Source organism: Haplochromis burtoni, unplaced genomic scaffold, assembly GCF_018398535.1.
Source record: "Haplochromis burtoni strain Fernald_Lab_line unplaced genomic scaffold, NCSU_Asbu1 Contig_121, whole genome shotgun sequence".
Classification (NCBI taxonomy): Eukaryota; Metazoa; Chordata; class Actinopteri; order Cichliformes; family Cichlidae; genus Haplochromis; species Haplochromis burtoni.
The window spans coordinates 1,422-28,658 of NW_024582482.1; the positions used below are offsets into that span (position 1 = coordinate 1,422).

Genomic DNA, 27,237 nt, shown 5'->3' on the forward strand with positions numbered 1-27,237 from the left:
GACAATAAAAGTGATTTGATTTTAAAATTTGAAGGAAGAAGGATTTACACCTCAGTCGTTGTTTAAACCCTGGACCTGATGTGCACCTGCACGCTGTAGCCGCGTAACCCAGAGTGACCGTGATTGGTCCGTTCAGTACTGCCGTTTGCTCTTACAGATGTTCAGCCACCTCTGCCACCCTTCATCTAATCGACCGGAGGAGAAACGTCTCCAGCAGCGAGTGTTTAGGAGCAGAGCTTTATTTCTTCTTCTTCACTTACAGAATCTCTGTGTCACGTCGCCGCCCTGCAGACCGAGCGCGCTCCTGCCTCTGTGGTGGAGGTAATGAGCAGGAACAGACACCGATGTGAAATTTCACACACTTTTAATGTATTTATTATTCTGGCTCGTTCCATAAGGGATGCTATGTAATCTGTAATAATCTGGAGCTGGTACTGTTAGAGTCACTCGTGCTGCCAGCAGTTAATTCGCCCGAGTGTCGCCGAGTGTCATCGACTTCCTCTGGCTGTCACGCTCGTCTCTTCTGCTGTGAACACCGTGTTTAGAGCTGTAGTTAATCCTCATGTCTTGGATGTCTGACTGTCCATGAACGCACCAGAAGACCTGGTGAGTTTATCTGTTGCACAAGAGCTGATGGACGATTTGGGAAATGACAGTTATTTAATTTAAACACTATGCATGCTCGCCATCTTTACTTCTTCTTGATGAACTTCCTGCGGGTGGCGTTGGGGTTGGCCCGCCTCCTGCCACCGCCACACTGGCTGTCTCTGATCTGCAGGTTGGCGGCTCGGCTGTAGATGTCGTTCTCACAGAACGGCGACGCTCCGGCCACGTAGTCCGGGTTGAAGACATCGGTCTTCTGGCGAGCCTTCCGGGAGAGCCTCTGCTGGGGGAAGCGCTGGTCCTCCACCAGGTGGGGGTTGGTGGAGTGTTTGCCCCCCTGAGGCAGAGGCAGCGTGTGCTGAAACACAAGACGGCAGCGGTCATGTTTAGGACGTTTAGACCCGACTCAGGCAGAACTGAAGCGGTCTGAAAAAACGATTTACGCTGCAGCGCGACCGCAGAGTCATTTTAGAAGTGATAAAACGCCGCGTCTCACCCGGAGCCCTCTGGGGTTCAACACTTTGGGGTTTTTGGAGAAATGCATCTGCACGCTGCCGTCCTCGTTCACCGTCACCGCCAGCTTCTTCAGGGTTCTGTTCCCGCAGTGAGGACAGAAAGCTTTGTTCATGTCGCTCGTCGTCCTGGAATCGAAACATTTAACAGGTCAATGCTCCTGCACGGGCGACCCCTCGCTGTATTCTCCTTACAGCCTTTAAGAACAGGACAGGTCACTAACATCTGTCCGTCTGAGGAACATCTGTCCTCTCATGTTAGGTTTGTTCCAACCCTGCACTCCACGCTCCATCGTTCTGATCCACTTTAACATCTGTGCTTTTTCTTAAAGCAGGCGTGGGCGAACTCCAGGCCTCGAGGGCTGGAGTCCTGCAGGTTTTAGATGCGTCCTTGATCCAACACAGCTGACTTAAACATCTAAATGACCTCCTCAGCATGTCAGGAAGTTCTCCAGAAACCAGGTAATGAACTAATCCTGTGATTCAGGTGTGTTGACCCAGGGTGAGATCTAAAACCTGCAGGACGCCGGCCCTCGCACCCCTGGTGCAGAGCCACTTTAATGGATTATATTCAGATTTTTACATGTTTTATTTTGACCTTATTTACATCTGTATCTCTGGAGCACCTTTATAATATTTTTCTATGCAAGCATCATTTTTACTGTGTTTTATTATTTTTATTTTAACCTACTCAAGCAGCAATTTAATACATTTATTTATTTATTTGATTCCTTTCATTGACTTTGTCCATCTTATTTATGTATTAATGTATTTTTATTCTTTTAATAAAGCAGTCCTGACATTTTCACTTGTTCAGCACCTTTATTCTACTCTTGATATAAATTTAAATGTTTTAAATGTCGTGTTTTGTATTTTTCGCTGGAACGGATTCGAGCTGCCTCCCTTTCAGCCTGAAGAGGTTTTGTTAACTTTGTTCGGACTCACTTGAAGCAGGCGTGACATCTCAGGATGTAGTTCCTCGCCTGCTTGATCAGCATCCCGTTCACAGAGAGAACGTGAAGTCCGATCTGAATGAGAACGTTCTGGGACACAGACAGCGAAAGCTTTTTGAAGCAGGAGAATATTTATTCACGCAGCGGTTTACTGAAACCATTCACACAAACCTTTAGACAGAAGGTGAAAAACAGCGAATGCACCGTCTGCATCCGTTACCTGCATGGCGAAGTCGGTGGTGAGACAGCCGACTTTGATGTCAGCTGGAGCCGTCCAATCAGCGGAGTCCATTTTCACCTCTTTGATGTTACCGGGAGTGATCCATCCTCCTCCATCGTCATCGTCCTCCTCGTCATCTTCGTCATCAGGCTCGTTCTCTTTGTCCTCGTCGTCCGATTGGCCCGCCGACGCCCTTTGCTCCGCCCTCTTCTCTGTCTGTGGTGATTCGTTGCCCTCTTTCTGTAAACAAACATCATCATCATCATCACTGCAGTCTGACAGGTGACAGAAGTTATGACTCAATGAGAGATGTAAAATTCCTCCTTTGTCTCCTTGCTTCCTCTCACATGCATCCTTTCCTACGGGGAGATGTTGAGGTGGAAACCCTGTTTATCCCACGCCATCAACGCCAGGAACGTTTTCCACACGATTCACTATTTACACATTACAAGAATAAGACCTCAGATCACACTTGAACTACTTTTTCTCTTGAAATGTGGTGCAGGAGGTGGAGGTGGAGGGCATGCACGTGATGTTCAGAGGCTGCAACACAACAACAGAAATAAAAGGGTAATGCACTGATGCACTAGAGTCTGACTGGCGTGTGAAACCATGCAAACACAAAGACGCCTGCAGCCCTCAAAGTCTCATGGAGGCTCCTTTAAATATGAACGAGGTCTCCTGCAAACTGCAGCCGATGACACGAGCCGGTCACAGTCTGAACAGGGGCTGAACCGAGGCTCAGAGGAACACAAAGGATTATTCTGAACTGTGAATCATGCAAAGCTGCTCTACGAGACTCCCAGCATGAAAACATTCTTCCCTTTCAACTCACCAGTAAACCCAGCAGCTCATCGCTGAAGGTCAGGAGCGGATCCCTCCAGAACAGAAAGCTGCTGAACTGGTCTCCGTCCGAAGTCGTCCGTGTGTCCGCTCGTTTCTGTCCGCCGCTCGATTTTAAACCCTCCGCTGGACCCTGACAGAGCAGCAGCGATAACACACACGCTGTGTTTACGTGCACAACCTGGAGACACAATCTCTTTTCCAACAACACGGCACCCAACTCCATTCATCCACCCACGCCTCCGTCCATCCATCCACCCATGCCTCCATCCATCTGTCTGTCCATCCATCCTTAGTGGCCGGGAAAACAGATGTTCCTCTCTCCAGACATTTTCTCGGGAATTTCCACCCAGCTGCGAGCTTTAACCTCTCCAGTGTGTCCTGGTTCTGTCCTGGGTGAAACAGTTAACCTGCAGCGCTGCAGGTTTTCTGGTCGGATCCCCAAAGCACCCTAGCTGGCTCCCTTCAGTGTGGAGGACTAACAACCACTGCACGATGTTCCAAACCAGTTCCACGTTTTCACAGGAAAAAACCCAGTAAAGACACAGCACCACAAAGCCTCTGTGGAACCACGCCACTGGCTGTGGGAGGGGACAGACATTCACACATGCAGCTCACAGAGTCCGTCCTCCATGATTTTATTCTGTGGATGTTACTCAAGAAGCCTGTTTTCTACGATCGCTTTAAGACACGTTCACAGAGGAAAGGTTCTGAGCATTGAAACTATCTGTGCAAACACAGGCGTCTGTGTCAGCAGAGGGATTTAAAACCCTCTGAGGAAGTCGTTACAGCGAGAGTCGGTGAGACTGTGAGGTCCAGGTGCTCCTCGTCCTCTCGCCACGGCATGAAGTCTCAGACTTATCGTGCTTTTAACGTTTGTCGCATCAAAAATACAAAAGAATAGAAAAAGTCTGAGGAAATGAAGACGAGCTCCGAAACAACATCAGAACAAAGCTCAAAATTGTGTATTTTAAAAACTAAGCACTGACGAAGGTCAGCAGAAGGTACGTCGTCCGATTTTCCCCAATTTTAACTGACAGCGTAAAGAAACGAGAGATTTACAAGAAAGGAAATAACTTTTTTAAACACTTTGAAAGGAGTCGAGTATTTCTGTCTGTGACGTTCAGATTCTCCTAAATCTCTCAAATTTGGTTTCCTGATTAAAATAATTTCACATTATGAGGAAAAGATGCAAAAATTAAACGACAGAAACTTCTTGTTTTAAAGCTACTGTCTCAAAACATCTACGATCGAACCAAAGAGAGCTGTGTGTCTTTCCTCACCAGTAAACCCAGCAGCTCGTCATCGATGGCCGGCAGCGGCTCCCTCCAGAACTGGAAGCTGTTGAACTCGTCGCCGTCGGTCTCGTTCGGCGTCTTCTTTTCCGTCTCCGTCTGTTGGACATTCGTGCTGTCCGCAGGTTTCTGAAGACGCAAACACAAAGTGAGAAAACGTTCCTGACTGCACGCCGGCCTGACGGCTGACACGAGCGTCCGACTCTCACCTTGGAAGGAAAGTGGAACCCAGCGACGTTCATCGGAGTCTCGGGGTGGCGCTGCGTGCTCTGAATGTTCACCTGGATCAGAAAATAACCAGAGGAGTCTGAGTTTATCACAGTGTGGAGTTAAACTTCTACATGTCTGCTGTACAGAGTCAAGAATAGAATAGAATAGAACAACCCTTTATTGGCATTGTACAACAAAAGTATGGGTGCAATGAACACGCGAGGCTAACTGCACAGGAGTAAAAATATACATAAATATTAAACACATCAGGAATAAACAGCAAACAGGAGCGCGAGTCTGTGTGCTGCAGGTACCTTAACCTCCGGCTCCTTCCTCAGGTGCTGCGAGCCCACGTTCTCCAGCTCCAGCTGGTAGGTCAGAGCCAGGACTTTGATGTCGGTGGCTGAGAGACTCGGATAGTCCCCGGTCTTCTTGGAGAACTCTGTCACTGAAAACAGACACCAGGATGTTAAATCACACCTTTACAAGAGGTTTGGGATTCAGACGCCCGCTCACCGTGTCTGATGTGCTCTGGATGAGGTTCCTTAAAGTGCAGCTGGTACGGCAGGAAGGCCAGGCTCCTCCTGGTGGGCTTGTCTCGGATCTCTTCCACCACATCTTTCAGGGTGTAGATATTCCTGCCGATTTCCTACCAAATAAAACCAACAGAGTGAGATAACATCGGGACGCTTCAGCCTCATCTTTATCGTGGCAGCAGCCAGAATTCGTTTTTTAATCCGCTTCAAGCTGAAATCTTCATTAAAGTTCCAGTGAATATTTATTTTACTAAACAAGGTTTTTTCTCCGTTAACAGTCTGAGAACAGAGACCAGATCCGGACCAAAAACCGGTCCATCTACGTTTAAACCTGAACTACAGCATCCGGTGATGCTTTGAGCACCATTGATCCAGATCTCCTTTCTCTGGACATTAAAGATCCGGGACCAGATGAACACATTTAACTCCGTTTTATGGTCCTGGATCATTTATTGTCCCTGTGAAAGCAGAAGACGATCCGGTTTCTCGGTTTGTTGTCGGGGACCTGTTGGCCTCCGGCTCCACGCTGAGTCCTCTCCCCCCGGCTCGCCTCGCTGACACCCCCCGGTCTCTGAAGCCCCTCTCCCGGGTCAATCACACCCTCACAACCCGGTCCACCTGTATCAGGAGGGACAGACTCACCTGGAGAGGAGCTTTCCTTAAAAATGCTCCTGCATCTGCGACAACATGCTCTACCAGGGTGGTCGCCATCTTGGTTTGGCGACCAGCAGCGGGAGCGACCAATCAGAAGAGAGGGGAAACACTCGTGACACGGAGAAGCCGAAAACACGTCATTCATGTGGGAAAGTTTAACTTAACCATTAAAGTTGTTTTTAAAAAAAGTGAAACGTTTGTTTTCTTATTTAATTCGTGTATTGTTTTAATCGATGTATTAATATAACTCATATTTATATACAGTAATTATATAGAACAGATCGCGGCTGTTATTGCGTGTTGTTCCCACTGTCCTGAACGTCACGTCACTTTAGCGTCACGTGGTCTTTGTTGACGGTAGGAGAGGGAGAAAGATGGCGGCCCGCTGGAGCAGTGAGAATGTTGTGGTGGAGTTTAGAGACGCCCAGGTGAGTTTTTCTTTTTTTATTTATTTTTATTTTTATATTTTTTAATTTCATGTTTGTACGAAGCGCCTGCGCGCGCAGGTCAGGGAGCGTTTAAAGTCTCGTAAAAGAGAAAACTGCTCAGTCCAAGTTGAATCACCCGGACTTCTTCTTAGTGTTTGTTGTAGATCGATCCAGTTGAATGTTTTTAATCGATTAATCGATGGAGTTGTGTATGTGGCACCGAATGTGTGGAGGATTATAAATGTAATAATGAATTACTCGGCAAAAAAAATAAAAGTGTGTGTGTGTGTGTGTGTGTGTATATATACACCAACAAACAAAGAGTAACTCCAGATTAATGAACGTGGATCAATTAGAATGAAAATTAAGTTATTCACAGCCTGAGTGGTTAATCAGCCAATCAGGAAGTTAATCAGTAATTCAGGTGATTGAATAGTTGTTCTGGTCACTTTTAAAAGCGCAGACTCATCACATTTTTGATAATCTTTGAATATCTGTATATGTAATAGTAAAATAAACATAAACAAATTGATAATAAATGATCATATCGGGTAATTTAATATCACCTGAAAGCTTCAAAGCTTCGTTGTGTCAGCAGCAAAGGTTACTTCGTCTTTAATCTCACGTTTAATTCAGGGAAAAGCACATCTGCTCTGAATGAGAGGAAATCTCTCTGAACTGAAGTTCGACGATTTTAATTCTGTTTGAATTTTGATTGTCACTAAAATAGGCACAGTGAAAATTACACGGCGTTAGCTAAAATAAAAAACTGTCACTGCTGCTTTTGTCTCGTGTTTTCAGGCCACCGCCATGTCCGTGGACTGCCTGGGCTCCCACGCTGTGCTGTCCGGGTAAGTTTGGGTCACCTGAACGCGCCACAGTCCTTTTTTCTCAAACAACAAATAATGAAATGTGTTTAATGTCACATCAGAGGCTCGTAATTATTCATTAGTCAGTTAATTATTCAGTTTCAGAGCAGCTCTGTCCGCTGAGCTACAATAAATGTTTGAGAGAAGGAACATAAGTGTAGTAATAATACATTAATAATAAGTTAGTATCAGAATGACAGGATACTTAAATTATTAAAAAGTTAATAAAGATAAAAAAGTGAAAACGATCTATATTTATGTAAAAAATCAGCTTCATTATGATTTATGACATGAAAACATTTGAAATTTGCAGCTATGAAATTTTTTATGCCATTATTTAGAGTTTCAAGAAAGTCAAACTTTGGTTAAGAAAAGTCAAATATTAATTTAAAAAATTATTATTAATAAGAAGTTAACACTGAGACAAAGTCAGCTGTAATAAAATTTTAAATGATCTAAGATTAAGAGATAAGAATGAGATACAGATATTGAGATAATAATAAATAATATATTTTCTTATCTTCAAATCAAATCACTTTTATTGTCACATCACATGTGCAGGTGGGCGGGTACAGCACGTGAGTGAAATTCTTGTGTGTGAGCTTCACAAGCAGGTGTGCAAAATACAATAACATAAAACAAGCAAAATATAAGAATGGCTACATCTGAGAGTTATATGAATAAATATGTGTACAATATAAGAGTGTATGCACATTACTGAATGTGTATACTAAATATGTATATCTACGTGTGTGTGTGTGTGTGTGTGTGTGTGTATACATATTTTACAAATTAAATAGAGTAAACAATAAAAAAATATATAAAAATATACAGAGTTGAGTGGAATTGTGCAAAACAGTGGCATTTATGATACAGTGTGGAGTGCATAATGTTAGAAGTTCCAGTAGTGAAGCTGAGGTGTCTATGAACGTGTTCAGCAGTCTGATGGCCTGGTGGAAGAAGCTGTCTCTCAGTCTGCTGGTACGGGACCGGATGCTGCAGAACCTCCTTCCTGATGGAAGTCAGTCTGAACAGTTTATGGCTGGGGTGACTGGAGTCCTTGATGATCCTCCCCGCTTTCCTCAGGCAGCGCTTCCTGTAGATGTCTTGGAGGGAGGGAAGCTCACCTCCAATTATCCGTTCAGAGCACCGCACTACTCGCTGGAGAGCTTTGCGGTTGTAGGCGGTGCTGTTGCCATACCAGGTGGTGATGCATCCAGTGAGGATGCTCTCAATGGCACAGTGATAGAAGGTCCTGAGGATGCGGGGGCTCATGCCGAATCTTTTCAGTCTCCTGAGAAAGAAGAGGCGCTGCTGCGCCTTCTTCACTGTTTTGTTTGTGTGTACTGACCACGTAAGATCCTCAGCCAGATGTACACCAAGGAACCGGAAGCTGCTCACTCTCTCCACAGCAGCGCCGTTGATGGTGATGGGGGTGTGTACTTCTCTGCACCTCCGGAAGTCCACTATCAACTCCTTTGTCTTTGCGACGTTGAGGGTGAGATGGTTGTCTTGACACCAGTGGGTCAGGGCGCTGACCTCCTCCCTGTAGAGCCGTCTCATCACCATTGGTGATAAGACCCACCACTGTAGTGTCGTCCGCAAACTTCACAATGATGTTGGAGTTGTTAGTGGCTTTTTTTGTGTTGTTCCTGTTCTCCAGCGCTTCATTTCTCCTGCAGCATATTTTTGTAATTTTTAAAAAACTAAAAAAAAATCTTTATTGTGATTGAAGATTTTAAATTCACACGATTTTACCTTCTGTCGTCGTAATCGTGCCGCAGGCGTCGCTTCCTGTACCTGGTGAACCTGGAGTTGCCGTCTGAACCGTCGCGGAAAATCGGGCGACAGAGCAAGTGGGACGTGGGGACGGTCCAGTGGAACCCGCACAGATCCGACGCCCACGTCTTCGCCGCCTCTGTGAGTGAGACCTCCAGAATAATTCATCATAAAATCATCGCAACAGAAATAATGTCGTGTAGGTAAAGAAAGTGGAGGCTTTGTGTGTTTCCCAGTGTGTATTGAACGTGTGTGCGTGTTGTCCTCAGAGTAACCAGCGGGTGGATCTGTACTCGTGGAGGGACGGCTGCGGCGAAACGCACACCTCCCTGCAGGGGCACACCCGGGTCATCAGGTAACAGCAGATCAAATCAAACGCACCCATCAGCGGGTAAACGCGGTCCGGCCTCACTGATGTGTTCGTGTCCGCAGCGATCTGGACTGGTCCTGGTTTGAACCCGAGTTCCTGGTCACCAGCTCCGTGGACACCTACATCTACATCTGGGACACCAGGTCAGAGCAAAGGAAGACCTTCCAGTATCATGTTTATTATTTATTATATATATAAAATGATCTTTATCCTGATTCGTGGCCTGGACTACGAAGCTGGTTTAACAAACCCAGGATATCTCTGTTATCTGGCTTCTCTTAGCCTGACATCAGCAGTTAGACTAAGAGGTCACAGGGAAGTGGTGATCGTCTGAAAAATCCCGACAATGCTTCTGAGTGATTTTTGATTCTTTGACCCCACAGAGACACTCGGAAACCCACGCTGGCGCTGTCCGCGGTCGGTGAGTATTTAAAGGGCCGGACTGTTTCCTCCGTCAGTGTCCACATGAATCACACAGCTGACACATTCAGTTTGAGTCTAACTGAGCTCCTCACAGTCAGTCAGAGTTACGCTGGTTTGTGTGCTATAAGGGGACGCGTCCACGACAGCCTGATGTCCTGATGGAGTCGGGCTCAGGATTAAACGAGAGGGCAGAGCAGAGAGCGCGCACTTTACCGATGTAAACACCAAACAAGCTTTTTGTTTGCTCATTTATTCATTCATATGTTTTTCTCTTTACCGTCCTCACTGCCTCGCCAACACTTTCAGTTTTGCATCAGCGTAACGTCTCAGCTTTCATGTCAACTTCTAAGGGGATCCTTGAAAAGTCTCCATTTAGATTTAGGCAAATGTGTGCAAGCTGGTAATGCACATTACTTCTTAATGTATATATCAGTTTCTAATATCTGCTAAAATTTAGAACCAGCGGGTCCAGGAAGTCACAGCCAACAGTTTTACATGAAATGAAACCATAAATGATTTCAAACAGTAACAGCGTCTGAAGTATTTTAGAGGTTCAGACGTCCAGATGGCTGAGTGTCTTTGAATGCACCATAACTGCTCTTAAATGCAATATTATGTGGGAAAAAAAGCAACTGAATGTTAAAGTCAGCTGCAGTGATGGATGAACTTTGCTTGGTTAACTCTCTAATTACAAACTAGTTCTCCCTCCTGCCAGCTGGGGCGTCTCAGGTGAAGTGGAACAAGAAGAACCAGAATCTGCTGGCGTCCAGTCACGACGGTGACGTTCGGATCTGGGACAAAAGGGTGAGTGCTCCCGTCCTGACTCACTGGCTTCGGGCTGACGTGTGCACGTGAACGCACTCGGTCGTCTCACGGTGCGTGTTTCCTCTGAGCAGAAGCCGAACACGGCGGCAGAATACGTGGCCGCTCACCTGTCCAAGATCCACGGCCTCGACTGGCATCCGGACAGCGAGTTCATCTTCGCCACGTCCAGCCAGGACAACTCAGTGAGGGTGAGAGCAGAGAAAACCCAGAGGCCACAAATAAGCACGCGAAACACTCGAGAAACAGCAGATTCACATCCTGTCGCACGCACGTCCCAGCTGGAAAAACAGAATTCAGAGCTGCGTCTGTCAGTGTGACCTCTACTCTACCTGAGCACTCAAAGCTCTGAGTGTTACTGAACAAAACCAACCAGCTGATTCGCCTAAAACCAAAACAGAGGGATGAAAAAACACCACAGAAAGACCCAAATCACCAAAAAGAGACACAAAAGCACCGCAGACATGTTTAAATAATTCTTTAAATGCACATGAGCAGCAAAACATCTGAAATATAAACCTTTTGTGTTTTGTGCAGTTTTGGGATTACCGGCAGCCCAGGAAGTACCTGAACATCTTGTCGTGTCAGGTGCCGGTGTGGAAGGCCAGGTACACGGTGAGTGTCGGCCTCCTGTTTGTGCTTCTGTAGTGGGATAAAAAGGATGAAGCTTCAGGGTCTGAGAGGTGAAGCAAACATGGAAGTGCCTCAACCCTGCATTCATGTTAATGGTCAGCAGGGGGCGCCACTCTGGTTCCAAAAATACTGCAGGCTGTGTAGAAGTGTGTGAGGGGAAAAACCCTCAGATCCTTTGATCTGTGTCCACTTTTATGATGACTTCATGGCCTCCATCAGGGCCTCCACCCTCCTGCAGGGTGCTGCTCGTGGTGAAATGCACACAGACAGCTTATATTTCCTGGTTCGCCTGGGTTTACAGTTTCTGCTGCCTTAGCATCAGATCACAACAAATTGGGGGGCACGGCGCCTTCGCGTGCTGAGGAAATTTACATCACTCAGATGCAAGCTAACCTTTAGCACCCTGCTAACAAGCGCAGCGCCGCAGTAACTGCCCCGAGCCGGTTATAACCGTGGTCGAATCTGGATTTGTGCAGTTTGCTGTGCATCCTCCAGTCACATGCAGACTCGCTGGATTTGCGCTTGGTTATAAAACTGAGGAAAAAGCAGCTCAGTGTGTTTTTGCCTCGTCAGCCGTTCTCCAATGGTCTGGTCACGGTGATGGTTCCTCAGCTGAGGAGGGAGAACAGCCTTTTACTGTGGAGTACGCTCGACCTCAACAGCCCCGTCCACGCCTTCGTGGGACACGACGACGTGGTGCTGGAGTTCCAGTGGCGGCCGCAGAAAGAAGGTGAAACTCGCCGCAGAGATGGGGAAAAGCAGAGCGGAGGTTTGTGGCTGTTTTCTCTCCTCTTCAGTGACGCCGTGTCGGTGTTTCCCCTGCAGGCTCCAAGGACTACCAGCTGGTCACCTGGTCCAGAGATCAGACTCTGAGGATATGGAGGGTGGATCCTCAGCTGCAGAAGGTCAGCACGCGGCGTCACGGGGACGAGCTCACACAGAGACTTGATTGGCTGATATCTGTGCTGTTTTTTTGTTGTGTAGCTGTGTGTCAGTGACGTGCAGGAGGACCTGATGGACGCGATGTCCCTCACCGCAGAGTCGGAGAAGCCTCTGTCGTCTCAGGAGTCAGAGGGCCAGCAGAGCGGGGGCCCCGCCTCGGAGAGCCTGCAGGGTGAGACGACGACTTCACACGTTTCACTGACTGCACACTAACTGACGGCTAACACAGACGTCACTACCGTCTCAATGTGAAACTATATGAAAGCATGCGAAAAGAAGTCTTCCAGGAACGCGCGAGGCTGCAGCAGAGGATATTAGAAAACTCTGACTGTAAGCAGATGTAACATTGATCCAGGTCCAGTCTGAGTCTGACCTCTGACCTTTCTGTATGCATCTCTCAGATCAGGACGGCTCTCTGACTGCTGGAGGTCTTCAGGACTCGGCGGCAGGTTCGGGTCTCGCTCAGACTCTGCAGCAGGAGTTCTCTCTGGTCAACCTGCAGATTAGAAACGTCAACGTGGAGGTGAGCTGGTGCCTGATGATAGTCAGGAAACGTTTCAAAGGAGGGCGAGCAGTCCTGAGCTCACTGATGGACGATCATTGAAATCAGACGGATTGGTGATGTTTGTTTTGTGTAGATGGACGCGTTGAACCACAGCTGCGTGGTGTCGGCTCATTTCGGGAGCCATCAGGTTCACCTGGTGGTAAAGTTTCCGGCTCAGTATCCAAACAACGCCGCGCCCACCTTCCAGTTTGTCTCCCCGACGACCATCCCCTCTGCCATGAAGACCAAGATCCAGAAGGTACCCGAACGCATCACGCTGTCAGCAAACCAGACCTGTGTATGCTGGAGGCTGCACGCAGCTCACGCTCTGATTTCTTCTGTATTTTTTAAATCAAACTGACTGTGATGAAGGTTGAAGCTGTAGTTCAGTGACGTCTCCCTGTGCTCAGATCCTCAGAGACACGTCTCTGCAGAAGGTGAAGAGGAACCAGAACTGCCTGGAGCCGTGCGTCCGACAGCTCGTGTCCTGCTTGGAGTCTGATATGGTGAGAATAACGTCACGTGTCTGTGTCTAAAACTGCGCCCTGAAGTCCTCCACCACCTGGGGGCGCTGCTCCACCACCACCTGTCTCGCTCTCGCAGGTGTAGGCTCTGTTTTGTGGGGAAACTTTGTTTGCTGTATTCTGGTGAGGGTGGTGCGGTGGTTAGCACTGTTGCCTCACAGCAAAAAGGTCCTTAGTTTGACTCCGGGGTCTTCCTGTGTGGAGGTTGCATGCTCTCCCTGTGTGTGCGTGGGTTCTCTCCGGTACGCCGGCTTCCTCCCACCGTCCAAAGACTTGCAGTTAGTGGGGTTGGTTCATTGGTGATTTGATTGTAGGTGTGACTGTGATGTGAATGGTTGTCTGTCTCTGTGTTAGCCCTGCGTCAGGCTGGCGACCTGTCCGGGTTGTACCCGCCTCTCGCCCTACGGTAGCTGGGATATGTTCCAGCTCCCCCTCGTGACCCTGAGAAAGATAAGGGATATTCTGTTGAGTTTCATGTACAAATTATTTTTGTTTTTGTTTATTTTTTACATAAGTTTATGTTGGTATATGAAAACAGTCACGTGACTGTAACAAAATCTCAGCCAATCACTGCTCTGTCTGTTTCCTGTCTCAGACGCAGGAGGACAGTCCCGCCTCCGGCCCCTTCGTCCTGTCCAACCCCGTCACTCCGTCCCTGCAGGCGTTTCCTCGAGTCACCAACACCTACGGCTCCTACCAGGTAACACCTGCGCCAGGTAACACCTGCGCCAGGTAACACCTGCGCCAGGTAACACCTGCGCCAGGTAACACCTGCACCAGGTAACCTACTCTGTGCAGGACAGTTTTCTTCTGTCCTCTCCATGTGACAGCTGAAGGGTCGTTTCTGCCTGACGCTCTCAAAGTGTCACAGGAGATTTCTGCTTCCTTCCAGGACGCCAACATCCCGTTCCCTCGGACATCCGGAGCTCGCTTTTGTGGCACCGGCTGTCTCGTTTACTTCACCCGACCGATAACCATGCACCGCTCTGCCCCGCCCACAGAGCCCACTCCCAGGTAAGATACCACACCTCTTTTTTTTAACGATCATGTCAACGTTTCTTTAATTTTTACAAACAAGCATCAGATTTGTAGGAAACGGATGACGCAAAGTTTACAACTTATCTTGAAAATTCTTTGTGCAAAGTGGCGTCGGATCTCCTCCCGTGTCAGCGCCTGTTTTCATGGCGATGTGTTCAGGTTTTGTTCTCATCATGGAGACAAACTTTAAAGTGTCCCTGCAGCTCTAATCCTGAAGGCTTTGAGCAGTGACTTTTGATTTTTAACCGACATGGATGTGCTCAGTTTGGTTTTTATCCAGGTATTTATGACATATTAAAGAAAAGTGCATTAAATGAACATAATCCAAACATTTCCCTTTTAAATGGATGTTTTTTGTTTCGTTGTATCCGTCTGATAATGAAACATCCAAACATGTCTGTGGATGCGAGCTGTGGTTATAAACTGTTGTGGTTCTGTTTGATGGAGCTCGGATAAAGTACACGAACCTGTGTGTGTGTGTGTGTGTGTGTGTGTGTGTGTGTGTGTGTGTGTGTGTGTGTGTGTTCAGGTCCCTGTCGGCTCTGTCGGCCTATCACAGCGGGGTCCTGACTCCGATGAAGATGCGTTCAGAGTCTCAGAGCACTCTGCGGCTTTACAGCGGCAGCCCGACTCGCTCGGATAAAGACACCGTCTCCATCTCCTCCTTCTACTACAAAGAACGGGTGAGACTCTCTCTCACACACACACACACACACACACACACACACACACACACACACACACAGGTCCCTTTAGTTTAGCCTCTAGTTTTCCCGGGAGTCTCTCGGGGTCTCAGTCATAAAACTGTGTTAAGATTCGTCCACTCTGAAAACGGTCTCAGCACCGTTAGTTTCACAGCTGTCGCTGCTTTGATGTGTTTGCAGTGACCTCAGCTTTCCTCTGTCTGCAGGCTGATTACAGAAAACAGAACATGTGTTGCTTGTTGTGAGATAGAGGATTCTTTGCATTACAGAAATATCGTACCAGTCCTCTAATGTTGAGCCTTCTGGGTTGAGCTGGGCTTTTGTTCTGGCTGCTACACTCAACAAATCAAACACCGATTTATTTTTAAGGTTGCAGATAATCCAGAAAGGAGTTCCCTTTTAGATGAGCCCAGAGTAAAGAGTGAGCCGACATGCATGGAAACAAATATCACATGACCTTTCCCGTACACTGGGCGTTGTTGTTTGTAGGCGGTTGGAACTTGACCTGCAGAGTTTAACTGTGCAGCAGCTTCTAGCGTTTGTGTCAGAGGACCTGTTAGACCTGTGGCGGCTTTAGCCTTTTATATGCACCACTTATAAAAGTGAAACTGTTCATCGTATAAAAGATGGAAACCGGTTGTTTGGTGAAGCCTGTTCTGGATGGCTCGAGCTGAGTGTTTGACGAAAGACGGGTGGATCTGAGTGACAACCCAAGAACACCGCACACTGATTGGGTAACAGCTCGTGATTGATCGCACCGTGCACACTGATTGGCTGACGGCTGTGTAATCCTCTCTCCTGATGAATAATTTATGTTTTACTCAGTATTACAGACAATGAAATCATCATCAGAGCACGGAGTCGAAGGCTGTTTCCTGTTGTCTGTATGGCTTTGAAGTCTTTTTGCATCCAGAGTAGCGCCCCCTGTTGGCCATTAAAATCAGAACAGTGGAAAGTAAGCTGGTGGCTATCAGCTGAACAGCCATAAGGTCTGCCTGGTGTTTTTAATTGTTTCTTTGTGTGAAAATGGCTGAAAAGCTACGTGAGCTAAAATAAACATACACATCCTTGGCGCGTGGGCCCGGCGGGGGGCCGCAGTGAACTGGTGGAAGCTCTGGCTAGCTTAGCGGCAGCTGTGTATCCGCGCTGAATTAACCGCTGGCAGTTAAAGCCTGTGTATTTGTTTTCTTCTTGGAAAAGGTCATGTGACGAATCAGGGCGTGATATCTGACAGGCTTCGATATGGAAGGGAACGCTGATGTTGTCATTTCTATAAGAATTAGTTTTTAAAACAATCTCTGCGTCAGTCACAGGCTGTTATAAAGTGCTGCCAAACAAACTCATGTGTAAGCGAGGTGTGAAGAAACACTCCTGAGTCTGGACCCTGACAGGAAGTAGAACCCTCGCCGCTCGCCTCTGTTGAGCTGAACGCTGCTGCTGTTTCCTGTCCCGTCCTCTCTGATCAGTTTCTGTTTGTTTTGTTTTTTTATTCCTGTGTTCCTGTTTCTCTGCGGCCAATCACCCGCTCCCCTTCCCCCATGCCGCTGTGGGCCACTCCTCCTCCTTACTCTCCTCCAATCCGAAGCTCCCACTCTCTGCCTCCCGCCGCTGGTCTGTCCAAACCCTCCACGATTGGCCGGTACTGAGCTCCTCCATCCGAGCACCCATCCCCGTTTCCTGATCTCCGCCTCCGTCCTCTCCTCTCCTCGCTCTGGGCTTTTCCTCAGCGTTCGGGTTTAACTTTGGTTTCTTTGCATGTCACTGATTGGCTGCAGCCGCCTCGACTAACACATCCTGATTCTGCTAATTTAATAACAATATTAAATTATGTGTTCTGGATTTAAGTGTGTCATGAGAAACTCTCAGGGCTGATTTACGCTCTGTGAAAAACTGCAAGTGTCACAATCTGAAGAAGTTTTAACTCAAAGGTTTGAAAAAAGTGTTTTGTACATTTTAAAAGTGCTAAAAAAACATGTCTGTCATAGTTAGTAAGTTTACAGCAGAGTGCTGTTCGCCTGTCAGCGAGGGTTTGATAAAGGCGGTGCAGAGGTGGAGCGCGGGTGAAGGAAGAATCCGTGAAACTGTGGCGTGGATGCAGACGTGTTTCTGGACACGGGCCTCAGCAGCGGCTCACAGAGGTAGAAGCTCTCTGGGCAACGCTGATGTAAAGACGCTAACATCAGGATGGTGGCGTTTGAGCAGCTGGGGTTACTTTGCTGCACTTGGATTGGATGCTGCAGGGCTTTGGTGCTCGAAGAATTTAAGTTGTTTTATTTTTCAAAATAAAAGACAGACTTCCTCTTGCTTCTTGTACCGAGATCAAACAAAATTGAAAAAAGAAGATGGGGGGGGGGGGGCAACTTCAGCGTGGGATGAAAGCGCAGTGATTTTAGGTTAATTTGCAGCGTTAGCATGACCGATAATTCTGAGCACATAACTGAACTTAAATCATGTAACGGTGCTGCAATAACCCTGCTGCCCGACTTCCTGTCTGCTCATCAAAGTGTGAAGCTTTGAATGTTCACTAACATTTAACACGTCCAGGTAAGTCTCAGCGCAGAGCTGCAACTTATTATTGAAAATAATTTGGCCGCATAATCGTGTGTCACTAAACTGGAAGCTAACCGTGTTCACACTGCGAGCTGCCGAGGACGACGATCAAATGGAGATCAATCAATCAGCACTAATCGCCCTCTTATCAATAACAGAGTGAACACATAAACACAAACCGCCTGCATCTCTGCGGATCTTTGCGGGAAGGCTCGGAAAACTGCTGAGGTGAAGTTTATGACCCATGAAGAATGTTGTTGGGTTAATCCGGCCTGTCTTTGACCTTCCAGGTGAGATTTTTAATGTCGAGAGTTTCACTTCCTGGTTTAAGAGAGGAAAAAGGGTGCTGGCGTAGGTCACAGGTGACACAGGTGCTGAAAGATGAGTGCAGCGGCCCGAGTTCGATTCGGGTTTTCTGACTTTTTTAGAGGTCACCAAAAGATCTCCCGACAGTCTGGTGTGTAAGAATTCCCCCCTGAAGTCTCCTGTGGTCCAAAACAGTCAAAGGAGGACTCGAGTATCGCAGTATAACAAAGTGAGGACACTTCAGTTAGGAAGAATATAGGACTGTGAATCCGTTTGACCTGCTTTGGTTCAAATCACAGTGACCACAGGTGCACCGGCGAGACCACGATGAGACCGTCGCTCTCTCCTCACCGATTTCTCTTTACTTTAGCTTTTTACAACCATCCTCGTCACTGCTCGTAGCACGAGATGGTACCTGGTAGGATAGCACAGGTTTGCTGTGTCTCCCAGCAAAGAGTGTGGAGGAGCTACCAGGAGATGGCTCGCCTGGTGGAGGAGAGCTGCATGGGGCTGTAGGACCAGTATCTGTCAGACCTCATGATGGTCCCGTGCACGCTGATTTCCTCCTGGTGCCTGACCTCACGTGGCCAGAGATCCTCTGTGATGCCATGGACCGGCTCTCATGTTCCTCAGGCATAAATCCCACTGAGACCTTTGGTAGGCGTTGTGTATCGGTGCATCTGACACTGCCTAACAGAGCTACAGACAGGAGCTTATTGATGCCGTCATCCAGGTCTGGGAGGAGAGCTCCCTGGACAAAGTTACAAAAAGTACCTTTAAAAACAAACAATCACTTTATCTCAAAGCTCGGAGTCTTTGGTCAGTCAGCGTCTCGCAGTGTGAACAGGCTCTTGAAGAACCCCGTCCTCCGGCCCACTTTTAATCAGGTGGTGCTCTGTTGTGTCTTCTCGGCTCGCTATCTGTCTGTCTGTCTCTCTCTGTCTGTCAGAAATCCCGCCGCTTTAAGACGAAGCGAGAGGGGACGGACTACGGCAACCGTCCGATCAAACTGGCCGGAAAAGTCATCATCCAGGAGATCTCCTGCCTGCTGCCCGTCCACAAAACTCTGGGAGAGAACTACATGTGAGACACGAGGCTGTAAAACAAACACTCACCCACTCAAGTCACATCACAGCTGATTCACAGAAACTCATTTAAACAGATTTACTGAGCGTAAACGCCAAAATAATCCTCTGGTTCCTCTGAAACAGGAGCATTTGATGCCTTTCAGTTGCATATGAAAGAAAACTGTGTCTCTGACTTATTTCTGTTATTTTATTTATTGAAAAGGTCAGATTAACTAATCAACAATCAATCGAGAACAAGAGAAATGAGCCTTTGCAGGAAGGTTTGGATCGCCCGACTATCACACAGACAGTCAAAGCCAAAGCACAGACTGTATATAAAAGATGGATTTACCCCCCCTCACCAGAAGCCTTCACAACATCGAGATGACGGCTGTGATGTAAAGAAATTCTTCACGTTCGTGTTTCGCGCTGATCGTTACAGGTTTATTTTCTCTCTTCAGCCTGAACATGAACGACATCCAGGAAACGTGTCAGAAGAACGCAGCAGCGGCGCTCGCTGTCGGACGCAGAGACGTGGCGAAGGTTGGTGCTTGCATCCTTTTTATTTTTAACTTGCATTTGAATCAGATTTTGAATGCTTTTGTTGATGCTACGGAAGTAGAAACTATACAAAACATGGAGCCAGGAAGGTTTTAGAGACGAGGTAACAAAATCACAGAACAGGGAAGCAAAGTGAGTTTAGTTAAAACTGAGTTTAGTTTGTGGCTGAAGTGTTCCCCACATAAAGAGAGCAGAAAGTACTGAACCAGAGGTGCTGTCTGCCTCTTCTAAACCCGCCTCTCTGTGCAGGTTTGGGCTCTGGCGTCTGCAGCAACCAATCAGGACCTGAGCCCAGACTCTGACCCGGACATGGAGACTCCTTGGGCCAGACACCCATTCGGACGCCACCTGCTGGAGACTCTGTGAGTTACTGAGAGCAAAGCTGAGGCTCCTGATCGCCACGCCTGTGCCGTGTTGAGCTCTCGGTTTGGGTGACGGAGCAGCTGATTCACATGTTGATTCTCTGTGTTTCAGCCTGGATCACTACAGTCAGATAAGTGACGTTCAGACTCTGGCCATGCTGTGCAGCGTGTTCAAAGCTCAGGCTCCGCCTCCAGACTCTTACGCACTATTTGGACACCATACGTCACGGGCCTCCGTGTTCCCCCCGCACCACGCTCGTTATGTGAGTCAGATTAAAGGCTGCCTATTGACAGAAATGGAAACAGCTGAGCTGCTGTTTAGAAACGAGGGAGCTAAACTGAGTTTAAAAGATGGACGAAGGTACCGTGATGTTTGGGAAATCCTGTTCAGAAGAATTTATTTTAGCTTTAGTTTTGGATGAGAGTTTATTTTTTAAATAAAAACTTTAAGCGCCCACTCGGCTCTTTGACTTCCACACCAGCTGACTCCACAGGGTTTGTTTAGGTCATTACAGTAAAATCAGCTACAGGAAGTGATGTAATGTGTGTGTTTGGCTATCTCAGCCCAGCTACACGTCCAGCTCCGTCACCTCGGGCTCCTGCTCCAGCACCTCTGACTCCATCACCACGACCACCTGGAACCCAGGTGAGGCTCCTCAGCTCCTCACACACGCCGCCTCTGGGAATGTTTGGATTCATCTCCGCCAACACGGTCTCCTGTTTTTGTTTAACTTCCAGGTCGAGACTCTGAGCACGCCAACCCGTGGGGCGAATCCTCTCCCGACGACTACCGCTATGTCAACCAGGGCTACACAGACCCGCGAGAACGCGAGCGAGAGCAGCACGTGATGAACAAGAGGTGACATAGCTCCGCCTCCAGCTGCGCCTAAACATATCTGCCCAGCTGTCAGTCTGATGTCACTTCCTCTCCCTGTGCAGGCTTCTGGACCCGGCCAACACACTGCAGTTTGACGACTTTAAGAAGTGCTACGGTGAAATCTTGTACCGCTGGGGTCTGCGAGACAAGAGAGCCGAAGTGCTCAAGTTCGCCTCCTGCCCACCCGAACCTCACAAAGGCATCGGTGCGTCTTCTGGGGAAGAAGTCGCTGATGTGTTAGAACAATGAAATAACACGCGTGACTAGACTAACTTACACTGCAGCGACCTCACCTGCACCTCTGATTCACTTGTGCACTATCCAGCATGTCTCTGTTATCCAGCTTCAGTTACCCTAACATCATCATTCAAGCTAAGGAGTCACACGAAGAGTAAACCCAGGGTTTATCTAGCTACACACACGAAAGAGGCGGGGTTTGCAGCATCTGACCAATCAGAAACGTGTTCAGGTTTCTTTCTATAAAGGAAAACTGTAATGTTAGAAGAATGTGAAGAGAGTAAACAAAGAATAGAGGCACAGCTAAGTATTTAAAGCTCTGAGGAAGACAAACCTCACACAGGTGAAGACGCTCTGTGTCCACAGGTGTTGCTGACGCTCTTCTTCTGTCGTCTCTCTGCAGAGTTTGGCGTGTACTGCTGTCACTGCCGCAGTCAGGCTCGTGGGACGCAGTGCGCTGTCTGCAAGCGCCTCACCTTCCAGTGCGCCATCTGTCACGTCGCCGTCCGCGGCTCCTCCAACTTCTGCCTGAGCTGCGGCCACGGAGGACACACCAGTCACATGATGGACTGGTTTCGGCGGCAGGACGAGTGTCCGGCCGGCTGCGGCTGCCACTGTCTGCTACAGAGCACCTTCTGACGCGGCGCGGACGCTCCGCGTGATGGGGTCGCCATGTTTAAAACCTCCTCTGTGATCACATGATGGGAGATCAGCAGCTGCTCTGCTGGAGGCGACATCAGTCCGTCCGACACTTCGCTCCAGAGCGAGATCTCAGCATCGAATCCAGTCCAGGAGAGATGGCAAAGATGATTTATTAGCACAAGTGAAAAAACACGGATGCTTTTCTGTCTGTCAAAGCTGGAAAAGTTTGTACGTGGAAAAAAGCGCAAAGAAAACAGACTCATCGAACGCAGATTATGAAACACACGACTCGACTAAAATCGCATTTTTGTGGCAAATCAAGTCACTGACGTGACCTCACCTTTGGTGCTTTGTAACACAGCGGAGTCGCCGCGCTCAGAAGCAAATGATGCGGCGAAGACTCGCAGCAGCTCACTGCAGACGCCGTCGCGGACTCTGACGGATTTCTGTAGAAAATTAAAGACTGAATAGTTTCAAATGTTATAAAGTATGTTTGTGCATGAAATCTGAATCAGTTGTGCTTTTCTCCAGCGTCCAGTTTAAAACAGACGTCGCAATACAAAGGTCACTGTTCACATAACAGCCTGTAGTGTGTGCGTGTAACTAAAGCTCGATGACATCATCAACCACTGCGCTTAACCTTTATCTAAAAAAGCTACAACTTACTGAAATTCAAAGATGCATTTCAGGCGTCACTTCAGCTGAGTTCAACACACCCAGATGTTTGGTGGCTAATCTACGCATCACATCACTTCCACTTTCCCATGCTGTCAGCTGATTGGACCAGACCAGTGATGTCACAATCATCTTTCAGGCCAATCAACCTTTACACGTACTTTAAATCTCAGTGCACATCTGCCATTTCACTTGCAGATGCCTTTGTGCAACCAACTTCCTCCATTCAAGCATCTTCATCTCCACCACCGGCGTCCCTGCACTAATCCCGATCCCCGCCAGGATTCAATGCCATCAGAGACAAATATCTCAAAATGAATTCTGTACTTCAATAAATCATATTCGCTTCCTTCCTTGGACCTCTCTTTATTGATATGCTGTGTAACCACCTACGTGGGTCAGCTGGACACATCCTGGAGAGCTTACACAGGCGGGCAACTTCGAATCACCACACGCATGTCTTTAGACTGGGAAGGACCCACAGACACAGCAGAACATATGAAGTCCATCCAGAAACACCTCAGACTGGATTCATGAGCTTGGCAGCGTGGGTGGAGGTGGAGGTGATGTAAAGCTTATATGAGCCACCAAACACCTGGGAAGCAGACAGATGTGTGACTCCAGACTCAAAGAACTTACACATTTATTTATACAGCAGCATTATCAGAACCAGGATTACAGAGTTTCATACTCGAAATCATTTTAATATCAGATTCGATTTTCAGTTTAAAAACTAGACCTTGCAAAACTTAGTACAACATTTCCTCCTGCACAGGAAGTCATGTAAGCGGTGGCGGCTGCGGTCGGTATCTGGGTGGCGATTTGAGGCGACAGAAGACGCACTGCGTGAGCAGCTCTGAGGTCAGCAGTCTGGACACTGGGAATGGCTTTCCACACTCTTCACACTACAAACACACACAGTGTCGTCATCACAGACCACCAGCAGCTGTGGGGAGTCTAAAACATTTAAATCAGAGAAAAAAGGACACAGGATCCATGAACGACTCAGACCTTGAGGATGTGAATTCCCGCTCCCTCCGCATTCCTCTTCTTCATGACCTCTGGGATTTCTTCCATGTTCTCTATGTCCCACAGCCGAACAGTCCCGTCCTGCAGAGACAGACGCAGTGAAATTGTTGTCGTCTAACAGAGTTTCAAATTCAACCTTCAATATTTAAAAATGATATGTGCCCCCAAAACACCTTCATCTTCATCAGGAAATGAAGCAACAAACTGAGTGGAGAGCATCCTCTGATCCTGACAGAGGGCTGAATTGCACTGAACTTCACAGCCATGAGCTGCAGTCACGAGGCTTCAAATGTGACTCTGTTATATAATTACTGACACTGAAGGAATCACAGCTTGAAGATGGTCCTGGAGTCCAAATGCAGGTGAACGAGAGATCTTTCCATCAGTCCCACATGGTGATGTGACCCTGCAGCTAGTTTTCTTCATTGTGACAGATAGGAAGGAACTTTGACTCCACCCGTCCTGGGCCCCTGATGCTGCTTACACCTGACCAGCTCAGAATACAAAACAAACACACCCTTTGGTGTCTTCACCCACTTCTTGCTCTGACGTCTTTCTGTGAAATGTGCCGGCATCAGAAAGTTTCTGCATGACCTGTGTTGTTCTCAGATGACGCGCTTTGGTCCGTCTCTGCTAAATATCCGCGTGGACGTCAAACTCTGCTCTGATTGGGCTGCCAAAATACATGAAACCTTCAGCACGTTCCAGCTGTTCATCACTATTAGTCAGACCTGTGTGGCGTTATGTTGATTTGCTGCCTTTTCTTAGTACTGATGTTGAGACCATCAGCCTTGGCATCCTGGCTACGTCTGTTTGTCCTGTACCTGGTTACAGGATGTCTTAGGTGAGATGCAGGAGACTAAACACTGTTTGCTTTCCAAATTTCCATAAAATGCTTTTTAACATTTCTCTGGTGAATTATCAGAAAACAGATTAAACATCCAGGGTACCAATGATATTGTAACATCCAGACCCTGCAATAAAACAGAGAAACCCCCCTGTGAACAAGCACTTTGGTGACAGTGGGAAGGAAAAACTACATTTTCACAGGAAGAAACCTCCAGCAGACCCAGGGTCAGAGATGGTGAGCACGGTGAGGGTGAGGGGAGAAAGACAGGACAAAAAAAGAAAGAAAGAAAAGCTCAAGGAGCAAAACTTCTGGCCGGGACTGTGAGGGAAAATACTTGTGAACCTTGGAGGAAGAAGCCACCAACTTCCTGTCAGCACTCACTGACACATCTGTCACCCAATCACTGTGGCCCTGATGGGGGAAAAAAGCAAAATCAGGAGTTAAGTGTCTAAAAGAACACGACCAGAAACATCAGGATGTCTTCACACAGCCGAGTTTAATCACCTTCAGCACGAGAGTCTGAGAGAGAGACGACAAATCCCAGAGAGCAACAGTCCTGTCGTAGGAGGCGGACACCAGGAGGTTCGCTGAGGAAACACAACAGGAAGTGATTTTATTAGGCAAACATTATGAGGAAGAACTGAGCATGTTCCAGTACCTGCAGAAAAACACATCAGCTCATCAGTGAGCAGTGCTTGCTTTCTAAACATAGTAAACAGCATGACGGACGCTAAGGTGCTGACATTTCTTACAAATCTTAAGCTGTGCAACCACCAGAGGTCTAAACCACCTGACCTCTGATCCTTTAGAGGTCTGCTTCTTAATGAGGGCAGAAAACATGCTTACAGCACACGACCAGCTTTGTTCGTTTTCATTATTAGCTAACATCCTAATGCATAAATAATTAAATAGTTAAAAATACACATTAAAAGAACTCTTTTGTCCATACGTGGATCTAGAAAGTGTTCATCGAATCAAACTCCGCCTCTTGCTGGTAGTTCAGCACAAATGTTAGTGGAGAATCTGAGGACGTCAGCTGAGGACACCTGAACAGGAATGTGCCTTGCTCAGAGGTCTCACCGTCAGCAGCGGCGAGGCAGCAGGCACTCACGCTGCCTGCGTGGCCTCCCTGCAGCGGCGTCCCGCCGTGAGATCGGAACCCCCCCGCCTGCAGGTCCCACAGCTTCAGCGTCTTGTCCCACGACGCCGTGCACAGGAAGTGCCCGTTGCTGGTGAAGCAGCAGGCTGAGACGACGTTTCCATGGTTACTGATTGCGAGAATGTAAACAAGAACAAGTGCACAGGGGGCTCCTCTGAGGGCCTGAAAGTTGTCATCAAACTTTTGTGAATCTGATAAATATCTGAGACTTCAGAGTGTTTTGGATGAATAATTTTGTACCGTCTCACACTGAAGACAAAAGCCACACAGCGTGAGAGGAGCTCAGAGCATTTACAGGTCACTGAAATGCTTCACCTGTCGATGGACACGGTGGTTTTCTGCGCCCGCAGGTCCCACAGTTTGATGCTGCGGTCTGCAGAGACGGTGGCCACTCGCTGGCTCTGAGGGTCGAACCGACATCGAGTGATGCAGGAGCGGTGAAGATCTGATCAAAGCAAACACACGCTCACTGACGCTCACAGGAGTGTTATTGCCGACCGGGCAACATGTGACCTGTCCTACCGCTGACGTGGTGCAACATCTGTCCGCTGGCGGCGTCGCAGACGGAAACGCCATTCTGAGGATTTACAGCACAAACGACCAGCCGGCCGTCGGACGAGGAGCTGCAGGAGGTCAGCAGGCCGAGCTGCCTCGATTTCCACTGCGACAAAGATCATAAAAATGAGTCAAACTCAGAAAAGCAAAAAGACCAAATTTATTCCATGTGTGTGAAAGAGCAGAAACACGTGCTCTGAACCCAGCGCAGAGAAATGTGTGCAGCGAATCACAGGAAGGTTGCTGGTTTGAAACTCCAGGAGCGTGACGGCAGACGTTACCAGAGTGAGTCCGGTCTCCAGGTCCCAGGCCACCATCTTCTTATCCCAGGACACTGTGACCATCCTGACACACACAGAGCAAACGTTTCATTCACAGCTGCACTCAGGCTACTACATGGACGTTTCTGCATTGTTGTTTTTTGTGAACTCTGTTTTTTTCATGTTGATGTCATCAGCGTGAGAGATTACATGAAGCCTTACGGGTCCATGGACGATGAATAAGTCATCGATTAATTCACAAAGATGTTTTTGGTTTTTATTTTATTTGAACAACTTTATCATCAGATAAATGTGCAAAAATTGCTACTTTTTGTTTTACAAATCTCAGAAAGTCAACTTTTACAAGTCTACTTGACTTTACAGTCTTGGTAACAGCGACTCTTCACCAGCTGGTGGAGCTTACAGTTCCAGTGACAGTGACGGGGAGCTCACGGGAACTCATTTTTCCAAATATTCAGACATTGCAGTAATCGACTACAAGGCCAGCTGCACAAATAACTGAAAAAATGTTTTAATGTTGACCTGTACACCGCCAACTTCTAACGCTACTTCTGTAAATGTTGGCAGAAGTTCATCTCACCCTTTCTTTTACACCAAATCACTTCTGCCTCACTTGAAAAGACCCGACAGCTCAGCTTTGACCAAGACAAAAGGAATACAGGTGGAAAGATTTTGGCTTCCAGGGCATAATGTTTGCAAAATTCAAAAGAGAAATCATCTGCTCTCAGCTGCAGGATCATAACCTAGCTGAATTTAGAGCTAATGTGGAACCCACCTGTTGCTGTTGGGGATCAGAGCACACTCAGTGATGGCTTTACTGTGAACTCCATCAAACGTCCTCAGAGGCTGACAGCTCCCCACATCCTACACAGGTCAGAGGTCAACCAGGAAGAGTGAATATGGAACAACCTTCTGATGATTTCTTCCTAAACTTTCTGTGGAATGAATTCATCAGAAAACTGATCTACAGAGAGGCTGTTCAGTCAAACACAGATTCTGAGATTCTACAGACTGATGTGGACACACAAAAACACAAATACGAGGCTTTTCTCTCAGGGTTTGCAGAAGAGCATCTCTCAGCACACAACCTTGAAGAAGATGGGTTAAAGCAGCAGACCACACGGGGAGCCACGCCTGTCCGCTAAGAACAAGAAGCTGAAGCTACAGTTTACACATGCTCACCA

The 27,237-nt window shown here is 47.6% G+C and overlaps 3 protein-coding genes across 7 annotated transcripts; 1 reads left to right on the plus strand and 2 right to left on the minus strand.

Moving 5' to 3' along the window:
- Positions 1-347: 347 nt before the first annotated feature.
- nob1 (NIN1 (RPN12) binding protein 1 homolog) lies at positions 348-5,918 on the minus strand. 2 transcript variants are annotated; one of them, XM_005929189.2, is made up of 10 exons: positions 5,815-5,918; positions 5,153-5,285; positions 4,951-5,084; positions 4,636-4,707; positions 4,415-4,555; positions 3,124-3,264; positions 2,289-2,528; positions 2,061-2,158; positions 1,100-1,244; positions 348-961 (listed from the first exon to the last, which is right to left on the minus strand). In XM_005929189.2, the coding sequence occupies exons 1-10, from the start codon at positions 5,881-5,883 to the stop codon at positions 692-694; spliced, it is 1,443 nt and encodes a 480-aa protein (XP_005929251.1). In that variant the 5' UTR covers positions 5,884-5,918; the 3' UTR covers positions 348-691. The 2 variants fall into 2 exon arrangements, with proteins under 2 accessions (XP_005929251.1, XP_014191280.1); XM_014335794.1 differs by lacking the exon at positions 3,124-3,264.
- Positions 5,919-6,150: 232 nt separating this feature from the next.
- wdr59 (WD repeat domain 59) lies at positions 6,151-21,509 on the plus strand. 3 transcript variants are annotated; one of them, XM_005929190.3, is made up of 27 exons: positions 6,151-6,254; positions 7,056-7,105; positions 8,908-9,043; positions 9,172-9,257; positions 9,335-9,415; positions 9,656-9,693; positions 10,411-10,499; positions 10,592-10,708; positions 11,055-11,132; positions 11,724-11,880; positions 11,976-12,055; positions 12,135-12,264; positions 12,494-12,615; positions 12,731-12,895; positions 13,047-13,142; positions 13,756-13,860; positions 14,053-14,174; positions 14,728-14,881; positions 16,488-16,541; positions 18,708-18,841; positions 19,287-19,368; positions 19,636-19,748; positions 19,861-20,011; positions 20,313-20,394; positions 20,487-20,607; positions 20,688-20,830; positions 21,266-21,509. In XM_005929190.3, exons 1-27 carry the CDS (start codon positions 6,201-6,203, stop codon positions 21,499-21,501), a joined length of 2,976 nt encoding a protein of 991 aa, XP_005929252.1. In that variant the 5' UTR covers positions 6,151-6,200; the 3' UTR covers positions 21,502-21,509. The 3 variants fall into 3 exon arrangements, with proteins under 3 accessions (XP_005929252.1, XP_005929253.1, XP_042079765.1); XM_005929191.3 differs by lacking the exon at positions 16,488-16,541; XM_042223831.1 differs by lacking the exons at positions 14,053-14,174; positions 14,728-14,881; positions 16,488-16,541; ... (6 more) ...; positions 20,688-20,830; positions 21,266-21,509 and adding an exon at positions 13,941-14,022 and having other exon boundaries at positions 13,756-13,892.
- Positions 21,510-22,958: 1,449 nt separating this feature from the next.
- Positions 22,959-26,917, minus strand: LOC102312210 (WD repeat-containing protein 88; the record flags this gene model as incomplete). Of its 2 annotated transcripts, XM_005929192.3 has the most annotated exon segments (9): positions 22,959-23,084; positions 23,191-23,289; positions 24,401-24,469; positions 24,563-24,645; positions 25,139-25,326; positions 25,533-25,662; positions 25,740-25,878; positions 26,054-26,117; positions 26,829-26,917. In XM_005929192.3, coding segments are annotated over 9 exon segments (987 nt in total), but the record flags the coding sequence as incomplete, so codon positions are not given.
- Positions 26,918-27,237: the final 320 nt, after the last annotated feature.